Source organism: Manduca sexta, chromosome 12, assembly GCF_014839805.1.
Source record: "Manduca sexta isolate Smith_Timp_Sample1 chromosome 12, JHU_Msex_v1.0, whole genome shotgun sequence".
NCBI lineage: Eukaryota > Metazoa > Arthropoda > Insecta > Lepidoptera > Sphingidae > Manduca > Manduca sexta.
In genome coordinates, this window is record NC_051126.1 from 2477848 (window position 1) to 2494278 (window position 16431).

Sequence of the window (16431 nt, forward strand, 5' to 3'; positions counted from 1 at the left end):
GAGGAAGATTTATATGTATAATAATAACATTCATTAAATAGTGGAGAAATACTGTTATTTTGTTATGTTATACCCGTGCGAAGCCAGAGTGGGCCGCTATGTTTTTATATACAACGTTTACAGATTTTCTGTAGTGGATTTAGTATCAGCATTGCATCCGTGCGAAGCCGGGGCGGGTCGCTAGTATACTTATAAAATGGCCCTAAGATATAACCTACTCAGTTTGCAGTAATTAAAAATAGATAAGGTTCTTCTATATATTTTGTTGGTCGACGCAAAAAAACAGATTACACAGATGTAACCCTTCGGATGCAATGGAATCGCGCTCAGCGTTCATTACGGGCCCTTATTACCGCTGTAATGTGCCGGGTGTTCCGCAAACGATTAGAGGCTTCGGACCGCTGTTTATCCTAGAGGGTTAATTAGTTCGCATTTCAAAAACGTTTGCATTTGGAGGGTTGATGGAAATGTTTAGGAATTTAGGACTCTGTAATTACTGAGTCTTGGGTGAGTGGATGTTGCGGGTTAGATCTCGGTGCGTATTTGTTTAGACCTCAATAAATATTTGGTTTGCGAGTTGTTGATATTGCTATCTCTTTCGTGACCGCATTAGTTACTACATATGACTACATGATTGCCTTGGTGGCGTAATTGTACAAGTATAACTACCGCGCTGAGGTCCTGGGTTCGATTCCCGGGTCGGGCCAAAATAATTGTAACTGGGTTTTTCCATCTTAAAAAATACTCAGTCGCAGCTTGGAGTCAGGAAGTTGTCGATGTGATATCCCCGTGCCTTTGAAAGCACGTAAAGCCGTTGGTCCTGCGCCTGATCTTTCTCCAGTCTAGTCGGATTGCCGTCTCACCGGTTTATGAGAGTGAAGGAACAGAGAGTGCACCTATGTATTGCGCACACACTTGCGCACTATAATATGTCCTACTTGGCTGATCTTCGTTGAGATTGGCTGTCGTGGCCGAAATTCGGTAAGAAAGGAATCAATTATTAATACATGACGTCATGTAATAATATTGTACCTCTTTTCTGTTAATTGTACTTAACTATTTGACCGTAAAGTTTTATGCTTTTCATCAGTTTTGACTGTGTTTTTGTGACCACTTTTGACCAGGTTTTAGAAACATGATTTTTATCAGTTTTGATTGTGCTTTTTGTGACCACCTTTGTCCTGGTTTTAAAACTTGATTTTTATCAGTTTTGATTGTGCTTTTTGTGACCACCTTTGTCCTGGTTTTAAAACTTGATTTTTATCAGTTTTGATTGTGCTCTTTGTGATAATTTTTACATGAAATACAAAAGTCAAATACCAGGAACACGTCCTATAAGCTGAGTCACGTGGCGTGTTCAGAGTCTGCTGCACCGTGTTATGACGTGCTGACATGGCGTGTGTTGCAAGTTGTAGGCGCAATGAGGCAGTCATTTATACCCATCGAGTATTTTAATATCTGATTTTGATCGTTGGTGGATGGTAGAGTCGATGGTCGGCATCAAACAACTAATGACGCCGAGGATCTGCTTAGGTGCATGGGAGATTTGAACCTTCATCAATTGGAGGTGGGCTGTTACCTTTCAAAGACAGTTGCTTGAGAGGTTCGACTTTGCATCTTGCTAAAGAATATAGAGCGGTTTAAGTGGTATGGCAGTGAAAGATATAATAATATTACAGTGTTACAGTATATGCCCTTAGCTGCTAAAATATATATAAATACAACCTCTATGTTATCCGAAAATTATGCAACACAGATTCAAATAACTAAAGTACATTTTTTTATTGCTTTGAATGTCGAGACGAGCTTGCCGTGCACCTGACGATAAGCGATACGACCGTCCATAAACGATAGAAAAACCATCCAACACCTTAAGAAAGTATTGTTTGGTATTCCACTGCGCTCGCCATCCTGAGACATGAGATGTTAAACTATTATGTCCAGCAGTTACACTGGCTATAATGTACAAGATACTATATAACAAGGTTAATTTAACAATAACTAAAATCCATATTCAATACCGCGATCTCTCCTTCATTAGACCGACTTGCTCATCTCTCCGCCAGTCTCTAAAAGAAAGATCAAGTATAATACTGTCACAAAGCTCTTTAGACACCGATTTAGAGATTTCTGGCCGAAACGTGACGGAAATTCTCTATCGAGCTACACTACGTGCCACTCTTGTCATTTTGGAGAGCGTTCTCAAATATATTTTGCACGTAGTGTTACGTTAAATACTACGCTTGACTTTTCATTTCATATTTTTCTATATAAACAAATTGATATGTTTGTGTCTTTGAAATTATTACTTTTATAAATCGAATTTAAGATTATTTTGAGATGGTCCGTCATATGTAAGGGGCTGTATGGGAGGCAACTCAGCAATATTTACAGGTTTTATTATAGTATATGTGTGTTTATTAGTCTATTATTGTTGATCGAATATATAAGTGTATTTTTTCGTAGAGTCACAAGCAAAACCTAGTTTATCGATATATATGTGAAGAAAACTTTGCACTCCTTTTTAATTACATTGCACGCACGGATGAGTGTGATTTGGCATAAATTTATATATACAAAGAAAGCTAAACATATATATTTATATGTGCTACAAATTTATTATTTTACGGTTGAATTTCAACCATTGAACAGCCACTAGCAATAATATTTGCAAAATAATTCTTACAACCCGCAACCATACTCGAACGAATTCAAGCCAGCAAAATAAACAATTGCTATTTAATGGTACATTCCATAATTCTTTTTCAGGCCATTCAGAAGCAAAAACTGCGATATGACGTCACAAAACACCATTTATTATGAAACCGCGCACAACGAACCAAACAACGCGAATTTATACGGACAATTAAGCTGAAATATTATATTCTCAAGAAATTTCGTTTACAATTAAGGACGTCTCGAAGAATGCCCTATTTCGCAGGGACCAAAACCATTTCGTTTGAGCAAATAAAGAGAATGGTGTTTTCTTTCTGGCAATAAAGGATTTCGGATTGTGGCTTTAATTAAATGGCTGTAATGGAAAAAAATATATTAACGTCATCAGTTGTTGACTCAGGGATTTCGAGATCATAATATTCAATTTAAATTTCGAATCGCTTTTAAAGAATATAGTTAATTTTAAAATTAGAATCAGTATTTTTTTTTCTATTTTCGAGAGTCGAGCTATTTTTTAAATCGACTCCAAATGAGGATGATTTATCTAAGTACATCTATGGCAAGGAATAAAACTAAACAGGCTAAACAAAAAGAAGCACATATATAAAAAAAAAATATAGTATTTTATTCGAAGATGGCCAGAAAGCATAGCCTGACCAGAAAAATAAAAAATCTTCGCCATATTGTGGTAAAATATGGAACTAATTTCTTGTACTTGCAGCTTCAACATTAAAACGAAAAAACATATATGGCGGCGTAAAACTGGTTATTATTTTCGTGTAATTTATTCATAATTCACGAATTTATGTTAAAAAATTAACATTACCAAAGAAAGAAAATAACCGCTCGCAACACGAACTCAACTTTTTACTCCACATAAAAAAGTATCATAAAAACATTTTAATGAAAGACTATTAAATGTAAAATAAAGAGTGCCTTTTAAATGTAAGAAATATGTAATTAAATTTTGAGCTCAGATTATTAGACGCGGCCATTTGCGTTCAACGTTGAGTTATGTTCATTTATGGTTCGTTATTTTTTGAAACTGCTAAATTAGCTTATTTAATTTTTTGCTGACGGTTTTTATCGATGTGAAATTTATCTGTAGCTCTAGGGGCGTTTTTCGCTTTAATAAATTGATGTTATTAGGCTATCGAGTGAAATGGGGATTAGGACAATTTTTTATAAATTTTAAAGTAATTTCGTAGTAAGAATTATAGTATCTATCTAGATTTATCGCATAGAAAAGGTTAAAACGTTTCAGAGATGTCATACAATTTGCGATCTCCCGTAGTAATTATGAAATCTGTACAAACCATTTTTCAATAAGAGTTATCTATATATTATATAAAAATTAATCCCTATTTCCCTTGGTCACGCCATCATGCGTGAACGGCTGGACCGATTTCACTATTTTTTGTTGTTGTTGTGTTTGTTATTGTCAGGAGAAGATTCTTATGAATTCAAAAAATTGCGCGGAAATTAGAAAATTTGAGAAAACTTAAGGTTATAGCTTAAGGTCCATTTTTCATACATTTTGTTTCACCTTTAATCTGGGTAACTAAACAAGTATTGGCAAGTAAAGAATTTAAATTCACGTCTAGTTAGTGATTAGTTCTCGCAGTTGAAAGAAAAACGTAAAAATAATTAATATGCATGGATATTTCGGCCTTTAAAATTTAATACGAAAATATTAATTTTATATAATTGTCAACTGTTTAAAATAGCTGTCAGCGATTGACAGAATGCGCGCTGCAAATTCATAGTTAAGACGGGACAACGTCTGTCGGGTCACCTAGTAATACAATATATATATCACCTTATATTACTTCATACCTTTATAATTTTTTTTTAATTACCTTTTCTTATATCTTTCATTAAAGCCAATACACATAATATGAATCGGCAGACATAATTATTTATGACAAGGCTTCTTGATTACGCTTTCTAATGTAGCTACCCCTCTTTCCTCTAACGATAAGTAGGTAAAGGATTTCATTTCCTCTAGATAAGTAAAGGGTGATGTGACGCGATTAATTTATCAAAGATCCCTTATAAAATAGTCCTTAGGCACCGGGCAGACGTTATTAATTTATTGCCAAGAAACATTGATATCATGACATCGATGCTAAACTTGCTGGTGGTAGGATATATTGTATATCCGCCCGGATAGCGACCACTGTACACAAGGTGTTGAAATCCATCATATTGACGTACGTTAGTGTATCTCGTTCCGGGATCAGCCTGTGTATATCTAATTCCATCAGGCCGACATAATTGTGTCGACGGTCGATAGGTAATCATCTCTCGTCAGTCGACATTTGTGGTCCCTACTCCACTTCAAGTGCTGTGGAGTCACTTAGCCATGCACGTTTATAAAAAATACAATAAACTGCAACTGTTAGATGTTCTGTCTTAACAGTCTTTGTGTTTGGACTAGATATCGTTCTTTAAATCTTTTTGACTAACTATAAAATCTATTGACTATCGAATACAGAGTTCTTTAATAATACTAGGTACTTTCTCGGCTCTACCTACGAAAAAGTCCCGCAAAATCTATGAAACTGGTATAGGAAAGAAAATGTAATTTTTTTTTGTTCAAGATTCAAGATTCAAGATTCTTTATTTGTTAAACATGAGTATACACACAAAGCATGCAAGTTCGTATGCATGTTTTGGAATATATTTGAAGTGATTTAATAATCGGAGCTAAGTAGGTAGACATGAGGTCCAGTCAATCTATTCATTTGGAAATAAGCGGGAGGATGTAATTATATTTCAATTAAAATTATTTGCATTTGAATTGTCTTGCCAACCCAACAATGAAACATTAGTTGAATAATCTTTGCGTCTTACTATTTGGCACAAGTATTAAGCTGATAGCGTTTTTATTACACCATTTATATTCCCGACTATGCTTCTAGCAATTCTTATATTTGTAAAAACTTTTAATTGACCTTTCTTTAGTTATATTTACCACATTTTGTTGTGCTAGTTGTAAGTTTTCCTAAAATAAATAAAATAAAAAAATGATTGACCAGAGGAGCAACTCACTTGCCTAACATAATACGACTACTTATAAATATTAGAAAGTCTACCTAGATTTTTAAATTACAAAGCTCTACGTGGCCTTGTACTGCATTGTTTACATTGAAATTTAAGGTGGTTGGCTGATTGTTAATTGCACTGGCTAAAACGTAAAACTGGAACACAACAGCGGTCATAGACGTTGCCTGAATGCAAAAATAGACATGGCGGTAGTATCTAGGTAGACAGACCCGCGCTAACCAGAAAAATACTAGAGTAAATTCTGTCATGTTTAATAAAATAAGTTCTACAAAAAGATTGTATCGGTGTGGTATGACACTGTTCTAAGGTTTTGATTCCCGGATAGAGTAAAGTGCTATTGGGTTTTCCTTCTTAGTATCATTACGAAGTCTAGGAAATTCCACAAATGTGCCTGATAAGATCATAGCCTTGCCCGAAGCGATGGAACACACGTCACTGTCAAAATTGAGTGCCCTAGTTGCACCTCTATTTCGCAATTAAAGCGTGATGTTTTTGTGTGTTTTACACAACTCGCTTCATCTATCAACTTAACCCACAGCCATTTCTGCTTAATAGACTTATAGCAAAATTTCTCATACAATCGACGTAGTTTCTCCGCCGGCGGAAGTTATTTCATTAAATCTCATCGGATAGTTGGTATAGCGCGCATATTCCGAATCGATCGCGGTTAGTTTCATGTCTTGGAAATTGTGTATTGGATGTTTTGGAGTCTATTGTTTCAGGCCTGAGATATCCACTTTTAGTTGCTGGTGACTGTTTTGTCATTAGGAGTGCAATAGAAACCTCTTTAGAAACGTTGTGATTTGAAACTCGATGAAATGAAAATGCGTCTAGTCCATTGAAATGTTACATTTTTTAGGCCTTACCTTGCGTTTTTTAGAGGACGCAATTTTATTTTTTTGAAGTGTAGGGGGGGTCAGTCTAAAGCTAAAACCAAGTTTGTGGGGTCGCCACCCTTGTCCCACGGCCGCCATCTTGGTTTGAAATGGTTTTACGATGTATCTCTTAAACTATTTATCTGACAAAAAATTATAAACATTTTTGTTGCAAATTAAATTCTCTACAACTTTGGTCTAGTAACTTTTGTCGTAGAACTATAAATAAAAAGTTATAAGCGAAAATGTTAAGAAATTCAATGTTAAGCAATGTCCATTGCAACGTCATCAGAACGTGTGTTTATAAGGTTCATAATACGTACAACACAAACCCGCGGTTGTCGGCTTGTACGCGAATTACTGGATCCTGAATCGCTTTGGGACAGATGAAGCAATTGCTTAACATTTTTGCTTATAACTTTTTATTTATAGTTCTACGACAAAAGTTACTAGACCAAAGTTGTAGAGAATTTAATTTGCAACAAAAATGTTTATAATTTTTTTGTTAGATAAATAGTTTAAGAGATACATCGTAAAACCATTTCAACCCAAGATGGCGGCCGTGGGACAAGGGTGGCGACCCCACAAACTTGGCTGTAGCTTTACACTGACCCCCCCTACACTTCTAAAAAATAAAATTGCGTCCTCTAAAAAACGCAACCCCAAATGTAACTTTTCAATGGACTAGTCATGATATTTGAAAAAGGAACAGCGATCAACCAGCCTGCATTTTATTCTTTTGTTATTAAGTGTTTGTTTGCTATTAAGTTATACATGTGCTTGCGCCTTCGTATTACAAAGCTCTAGTATGAAGCAAGCGTGTTGCATTTAATTGCATATTTTAATCTCACTAATATATGAATTATGCAAGTATGTTTTAGTATTATGCAAAAATAATAAACCTTTATGCAAATACTCCTGATACTCTATATCCATCTCAATCCCTCGTAAGCTATTTTTCAAAAATTTTCAGTTCTTCCGTATGTGAATTGCTCACACACTTTTTATTATTATTGCTTTAGGAAACACATAAAAAAACAGTCCGCCTGATTTGAACAACTCCTACCACCCATGTTCTAAAGGTACACTGAAAACCCAAAAGGATTCTCGCACTTTGTAAACTCGGTTTCCATCTAAACAAAGGATGACATCGCGTATTTATGCAACGAAACCCACTCTACAATTCACAAAAGCAACTCACTGATAGAGATGAGTCGAATTTACTAGAACAGGTATGGATTAGGTACTTTACGAGACTAGGCAGCCTTTTTTTAGGTTTTGACTTCAACCCTCTCCTTTCCCTATTAGTCGCCTTCTCCGATAAGCAGGGGATACCGTGGTGGAATTTTCCGAGCGCCTCCAAACCATAGGGCGGTAGGCAAGTATGATTCGTTGGCGTAGTTGTATTTTGGTACGAGTGCACTGCTAAGGTCTCAGTTTCGATCCCCGGGTCGGACAGTGATACTAGGCTTTTCTGCCCAGTATCAGCCCGGAGTCTGAAATTTGTGTGCGATATGGCGATTAGCTCGCCCCCTATCACATGATGGGACGGAATACTCATGGTGGAAAGTGGTTGCATCAGTTGTAGCACTGCCTACAGCTTTGGTGATAAAAACTCTTGAGTATAAAAGGCGTGAGTGTATATGTAGGCAAATATAGTAGATAAGTCTTGGTAAATATTAGTAAGTAATGTCTAAAGACTAAATAGAAGCGTTCGCGTATCGCAATCGATATGTAAGTGGGACTACCTAGTCTCAAATACCAATTCCAACTAGTACAAGTATCATGATCAGGTACGGTCAAAGGCGGAAAGCAATAAAACTAATCTTGTGATGGATTGACTTATAGTTTTTTTTCTTTATTTTACAGTAAAGATTAAATTCTTCTTGTTGTATTCTTCATCACTGAAGTTTGTGATCGTCTTGAAACGTCTTGACAGAGTCGATGAGAAGCTGTTTTCAAGCCCCCCCCGTCCTCGGCTTTCCTCTGGGATGTAGTAAAGATTAAACGAAATAACACTAAACTAAATAATATCACAAGATTTATAATTAAATTCGATTTCCTGCTAAAAATTGCTAAAAGTTCCAGAAAATTTATCAAAATAAGTTCTGTCTAATGCATGATAATCGTTGTTGTATTCATCCTAGTGGCAGATTTATATTTTTTATGAGTGTAGGCCACTCTATTTCTGCCGCCTCATGTTGGTAGAATTATGTAGGTTTCTAAAATACATAATAATTTTCCATTTGTTTGTGTTATGGAAGGCACTAAAGTTAAATAAACGAATGATTAATTAAATCGAGTGAGCGTCCTCTGAAATCTGCCGACCCTAAGAGGCTGTCGCCCATAGGCCGCGGCATATACGGCTTATTTACAAATCCAGGACTGATTCATCCCGGACGTAAATAATAATAATAATATCAGCCCTGTATTATATACTTGCCCCTTGCTGAGCACGGGCCTCCTCTACTACTGAGAGTGATTAGGCCTTAGTCCACCACGCTGGCCTAGTGCGGATTGGTAGACTTCACAAACCTTCGAAATTCCTATAAAGAACTTCTCAGATGTGCAGGTTTCTTCACGATGTTTTCCTTCACCGTTAAAGCGAACCATAAATTCACAAAGAATACACACATGATTTTTATAAAAGTCAGAGGTGTGTGCCCTTGGGATTTGAACCTGCGGACATTCGTCTTGGCAGTCCGTTCCACACCCAACTAGGCTATCTGTAAATACTAGATGCATTTCCATATTCCCTTAGTACACCCTCCTCCCTAAGCTACAGGTGCTCGGAGTGACAACGCGTCACTCGAATGCTTAATGCATCTTTTAAAATGCACTTACTCTCGGCGTCTTGGCACGACTCTTGTCTCCTGTTCACTTTTTATTTTATGGCAATTTGTAAGTTTAGAGCACTTGGCAAAGGAATTTTTGTTTTGGGACGCGTTGAAGTAAGTTTAATATACGGCTTTAGGTTTAATGCATTTCGTTATTATGGTAAGGAGTGATCAGTAGCGGTTAAAGTATTAAACTGCTACTGATCACTTCTGATCACTTTACTGGTGGTAGATCTCTCATATGTGAGAGTCTGTCTGGGTAGGTACCACTGTAATGCCTTTTTCTGCCGCCAAGCAGCAGTGTATAGTCATTGTTGTGTTTCGATTTGAAGGACATTGTAGCCTGAGTATCCATCTGAGAATGGCGAGCGCAGATGGCGCAAACAATACTTTGTAATTTAAGGTGTTGGATGGTATTTCTGCTGTTTATGAGTGGCGCTTACTATTAGGCTAACTGCAAACTCGTCTCGTCATTCAAAGCAAGTAAACAAAAATGTCTTGTAAATATATCCTATTATATAAAGCTGAGGAGTGTGTTTGAACGCGCTAAAAGCGGCGATAGCGAAAAAGCGGCGATAGCCTAGTTGGGTGTGGAACGGACTGCAAAGACGAATGTCCGCAGGTTCAAATCCCAAGGGCACACACCTCTGACTTTTCTAAAATCATGTGTGTATTCTTTGTGAATTTATCGTTAGCTTTAACGGCGAAGGAAAACATCGTGAGGAAACCTGCACATCTGAGAAGTTCTCTATAGGTATTTCGAAGGTGTGTGAAGTCTACCAATCCGCACTAGGCCAGCGTGGTGGACTAAGGCCTAATCCCTCTCAGTAGCAGAAGAGGCCCGTGCTCAGTAGTGGGCAAGTATATAATACAGGGCTGATATTATTTATTTTTTATAATATATGAAATATAGGCTCCTTTCTATTCCGGGAACTCTTTCAACGGTTCTTTCGATTCCAACAGGCCGGCATAATTGTGTCGACTACCGAGTGTAATCATTTCTTGTCAGTCGATATTCTATTGAATCCCACTTCACTTACCATCACGTGTACTGAGGCCACTTTCAGGCTTCATTCTGATACTAAGTAGAAAAACCTAATATCACTTTACCTTACCCGGGAATCGAATTGAGAGTGTTGAAGAGCACTGCAATTGTGCCATAGGCACGTCACATTGTTAATTGTGCAAATGCTACGACATTGTATTTATTATATGCCGTGTATCCTTCATTGGAGGTCCTTAAATAAATAGTACAACTACGTCACCACAGTTCGACTATTTTCAAAATATCACTAGTAAAAATAGTTCAGTCTTTTCTTCAAGCCATAATTTACGCAAATGCATGCTGAACATAAAATTGGCTCCAGAGAATGGAAAACGTTATAGCTGGTGAGTGGCATTCAACGACGAGATTCGCACTCACTCGGTACACTAATGGGATGGTAGTTTGAAAATTCATACGGTTTAAGTGAGAATTTCGGTTGTCTACAACTGAAATGAGATTTATTATAAATTTCATTTAATTCATTAATTGATGCAGATCTAGATGTCTTAAAAAAATTGTTCAGTTTTCTGAGAAGGTTTTTTTGTATTGTACAGACTTCTAAGAAAATTTTCTTGTAGCTACAGTGGTTAAGATGGCAGTCTTTGTTAACCCATCTTAAAAATCCTATCTATTCTGTTTACCATTTGGGTGGTAGATATCAGAAGCTACGAAGAACAATTGATACTGTTTTTTTTTAAACGAACACGGCATAGTGACCCCACTGATGGCAAGTGGAGTGGAGTCCAATAGAATGTCGACTGATGGGAGATGATTACCCCTCGGCAGTCGACATAATTATGCCGGTCTGTTGGATATACACAGGCGGATCCCGGAACGCGACACATTTACGTAGGCTACTATGTCGGGTTTTAACACTTTGTGTACGGTGGTCGCTATCTGGGCGGATATAAAATATATCCTACCACCAGCAGAGATGGACGTCTGGGTCAAATATGGTCATTAGTTTCATCACAAGATCATAGGATACGATCAATATTAACAAATACACATCATGTCTTTTTCCCGAACTGGTAGGCAGAGATGCACAATTTTTTTCTCTCTCTTTCTCATCCCATGATGTCAGGGGACGATGAAACCTACCGTCAATATTAAAATGTTATGAATGCCCGTTAATAATTGTTTATTAACATTATCTGTAAAGAGACATCCTTCTTATCATTGTTTGAACAATTAGACTAGTTATCTACTATTACTTAATTTACTACCTAAATAGTTTTGGGAATCCCGCAACTAGGATACGGGGGACTTTTTGGCATGTTATCATACTTATCAAATGATTATGTATTTTTATTATTAGCGGGAAGGTTAAAAATGGTAGTTATATACGTATACAATACTAGACATGTATTATATACTGTCCCACTGAGCACGAATCTTCTACTACTGAGATAGTTTAGGCGTTAGTCCACCACGCTGGCCTAGTGCGCGTTAACAGACATTCCATCAAAATCCTAATGTATACTTCTTAGGTAGGTATGTAGCTTTCCTCATGATGTTCACCTTCACTGTTGAAGCGAACTTCGATATACAACCCATAACATCAAAAAGTGAGAGGGGTGTGCCTTGGGCTTTGAACCTGTGGCTCTTAGCTTTGGCAGACCATTCCATACCTAACTAGGCTATCGTGCTCTAGTAGTATAGCCATACTACCATTATATACCATTAATACATGTTTGCCCTTAACGTGAATAAACCGAATGACTTAGGCAGCATCACTATCTTATTATAAGATTATTTTTATTGCTTTAAATGACGAGACGAGCTTGCCGTTCGCCTGATGGTAAGTGATACGACTGCCCATAAACAGTAGACACCACCCAACACCTTGAATTATTAAGTATTGTTTGGTATTCCACTGCGCTCGCCATCCTGAGACATGAGATGTTAAGTCTTATTATGTCCAGTGGTTACACTGGCTAGAATGTCCTTCAAACCGGAACACAACAGTGACTACACACTGCTGCTTGGCGGCAGAAATAGACATTACGGTGGCACCTACCCAAGCGCATTCTCACATATGAGAGACCTACCACCAGTAAGATATCTGAAGACCACCTCTGTCAAGCTGGGTCATTTATGTTCTAGACAAATTTTTCCCTAGCACGCTAGTTCGATATATTAAAATAAATAATCTGTTACCAAATAATATTAAAAATTATATTTCTTTACAATAAATACCTTAAAAACTACGATACATTAATAGGCGAAATACTTTGGTGGATATCTTCATACTAACATTCTTTTATGTACTGAGGTCATAGCCTTCAGTAGTAAAGTAGTACATTCCAGTAGCATTACCAGGGTTCCAGTATCCGGCAATAGTTTTATCATTCATGGTACAGCTACCTTTCTTGAAGTTCCCGTAGGAATTGCACTTGCTAGCAGGGAACCAATCAGGATGTCTGATTGACGCCGTCCATAAGTCGATGCAGGTCCTGTGACTGCAAGAGGCGGCCTTTGAGGAGTCAAACACGCCAGGAATCAAGGGAGTACCACAGTTCGGCTGGGAACGCCCATTCTTGTTGATAAAGAAGTCGATATCAGCGATAACACTTGAACTGCCCAACGCACCAGCATTGCAGTGGTATACTTCGACGTACTCCGCATTACCAGCCCTTACTTGGTCGTTGGTAAAGCTGTTTGCAAAACACGGGCCAGCAGGATCCAAAGCACTGATCCTCGCGATCTTCTTCCCAGTAAGCTTGGTGAACTCCTCTCCTATTTGACCCAATATTTGCCCTCCAAGACTGTGGCCAACACCGTGCATGTTCTTCGGAGATACACCTCCTTTAGCTAACCCCGCCAACATTTGAGCCACTGCTTTACCAATATAGTGGACGTATTTCACCGATCTAGCATAGCTTTTCCTGCTGCCCTGCCTGTTGTGGGTGTATTGGGAGTGGTCAATCATGATGAGATAAGTATCGCTTAGTTCTCTAAAGGCACTCCTAACTTGCTCATAAGATCTCTTATTGATCTGAGATTTAAAACCTCCTATGTAAATGATAAATTTTCTCTTCTTGTCCAGGTGTTTGATGGACAGGATGCCTTGAGCTGCTTCATCGATGGTGAACATCTCGACGTCAATCTTGGAGAAGTCGTAGAAGTAGACGTCAATGCCGCTAACGTCGAGGTTCAGGTTCCTATCGTGGTTGCCTAAGGAAAGAGTTGGTGATTTAGTATAAAAGTAGCCGAGGATTTCATAAATTTTGTTGTGATGTTGGTAAAGATAGCTGATCAATATAAGTTGGTAAATATATTTTGTATATTTTTTAACTGGGACTTTTTATTTTAAATAAATTCCAAATTATAAATATTCAAATTCAGAACAATGGAACAGATTCTACAAAGCCTGCGTACTAAGTACTGAGTCACTGAGATCAATAACTGCGTTCTAAATTCAAATCATTTAGCAGTACTTACATTTAATAAGATTGGAATGTAAGGCCAGTTGAAAAGGTCCATATTTCTCTAAATCCCCACGGCTCCAGCCATGAACTTGTACCGCGAAACACACAAATAAACTGAACACAAGCGTCTTCATTTTGAATAAAACGTAATGAGCGGTGAATGAAGCAAATTGTGGACAATGATGTTGTCTTATGCGGACACACCGCTTAACTGTGAATTGGAAGTGAAATAGTCTGTTTTTATATGTTAAATATTAGTCATTCTTATCTTAAGGAAAGTCGAGGTTAAGTTACAAAAGCGTTAAGTGGTTAAACGTCATTGTTTATATTTTAGGGAAAATTGATTTGTGACGTAGAGTAAATACCATAACGTATTAGATGTATTTTGTCATTGGGATTTCTTGTAGTAACGTCAGTAAGCAAAGTTAGTTTAAAATTACTTAATGTTATATACTATACTTGTAAAATATTTATTTGTAAAAATTGTATAGGACTGAAAACAATATTTTGTGAGATTATATTGCTGTTTTCATACATACTAGTACTTTTCTAAAAAATTGCCTCTTATTAAAATAGTTAATCATAAAAAAAGTCTAAAGTTATTAATTGTGTTTTTAATTTTATCTATACTTTAAACCCAATTTTGGTAAAATAGAAAAATAGGCTAGTAAACTCTCCATATTAATATTTATCCCGTAGAATAACTTATAAGTATATCCGGGCATGTGTATATGGGTGTTCCTTACTAATGTTTGCCTCTTTATTACACCTTTGTTACGTATCAAATAATTTATCGTGTAATTTTCCCTTTTAAGATTGTTTGGTTTATTCCCTTGCTATAATAAATAAAGCCGTATTTAAATAAAAATTCTTTCTCTGTCTCCTGTATCGTTTTTACAATAAAAAATGTAATTAAAAACTCGCACAAACCTTATATCTTGTTATTTTATAGCACAAACTTTTTCCTTATAAAAAAATATTTCAATTTCTTTTTATGTTTTTTTGTGGCAAATATTATTATTTTCTGAACTCTACATATTATTCTATGTCATTGTATCACACGCGGTGCATGACACCGCTTCCATGATTGTCGAATCACAGCGTTCATCTTAAAATATCGTCCAATCAAAGCGCATACCTTATCTGTCTCACTAACAGTGAAATATACACTCTGCCCACCCGCATTGACGACAGTATGAGTTACAGGGTTCCGTTAAATAATTTATCACCTGTCTTCACTATATTTTTTACCTCGTTAGTTTAATATAAGTTTAAGGTAATGCTGTGAAAATATTTTAATTTAGTTTTAGTTTCGCGATAAGAAGTCTGGTAGGTACTTTTAGCTAAGATGATTAAAAGTAGATCATTTGACATACAGAAAAACTACGTGTATACTTTTAATAAAGTTACTATTTATAATCTTTAGATACTGGAAAAAATACTGCAAATAGGTCTAAGTAAAATTCTGAGGAGGCCGATGGCTGGCACATGCGTCATACTCGTGAACGGGTGCTGCTTGTGTGGACTGTTCTGCCCATTTCGCTTACATTTCTAATTTCTAATTGCTAGAGGTGCTGGGAGGAAATAATTATAAGGATAATAGACAAATTTCATGATTCCTGAGAGGGTTGTGCAGTCATATAAAAAATTCAATTAATTTATTCCTTATTTCACGAGCCTATAAATGAACTGTTCTAAACTTTTTTGTTTTTTTTTCTTCTTACTTTATCATGTACTGTAGTCTTTACCCTAAACTGATTGAAAAGAGCAACACCAGAGTTTCTTGCCCGTTCTTCTCTGGTGAAAACTGCTTTCCGAACTGGTGGTAGAGTTAATATTGACGGAATCTAAATAATGTATAACATTTTACAGATTCAAATAAATCATTTCATTTCTTTGACCCTCAATGCAATCTGGCTAATGCTTCTCACCGACTAATTTACCAGTGACCAAGAGTATAATAATATATCAGCCCTGTATTATATACTCGCCCACTGCTGAGCACGGGCCTCCTCTACTACTGAGAGGGATTAGGCCTTAGTCCACCACGCTGGCCTAGTGCGGATTGGTAGACTTCACACACCTTCGACATCCCTATAGAGAACTTCTGAGGTACGCAGGTTTCTTCTGAATGTTTTTTCTTCACCGCTAAAGTAAGCGATAGTTCACAAAGAGTACACAAATGATTTAAAAAACTGCGTAAATATTCTTGAGGGTATTTTGTTATAAAAACATTGAGCGTTTGAAATACCGCGCCGGGGCAGTTGATCATTGACAGTCGTATAAGTTGGCTAGTTGGTGATATTTATGAAAGTATTCCTGTAGTAAATTTTCTTTTCATTTTAATTGGCGAAGGGTGAAATTTTTCAAAAGGTAACCTGAGGCAAAAAAAGTGACCTAGTTAACATATCGCGACCAATTTAACAGAAAACAAAAACTAAGACAAACGTAAATAAACCTAAAAGGGAAGTCGGTAGTTATCAAGTTGTATGGACGCT

At 36.8% G+C, this 16431-nt stretch overlaps 1 protein-coding gene across 1 annotated transcript; it reads right to left on the reverse strand.

The window, feature by feature from the left end:
• Positions 1 to 12656: 12656 nt before the first annotated feature.
• LOC115448682 (phospholipase A1) lies at positions 12657 to 14142 on the reverse strand. Its single transcript, XM_030176193.2, has 2 exons — positions 13947 to 14142; positions 12657 to 13679 (listed from the first exon to the last, which is right to left on the reverse strand). The coding sequence occupies exons 1-2, from the start codon at positions 14065 to 14067 to the stop codon at positions 12766 to 12768; spliced, it is 1035 nt and encodes a 344-aa protein (XP_030032053.2). The 5' UTR covers positions 14068 to 14142; the 3' UTR covers positions 12657 to 12765.
• Between the last annotated feature and the right edge of the window lie 2289 nt (positions 14143 to 16431).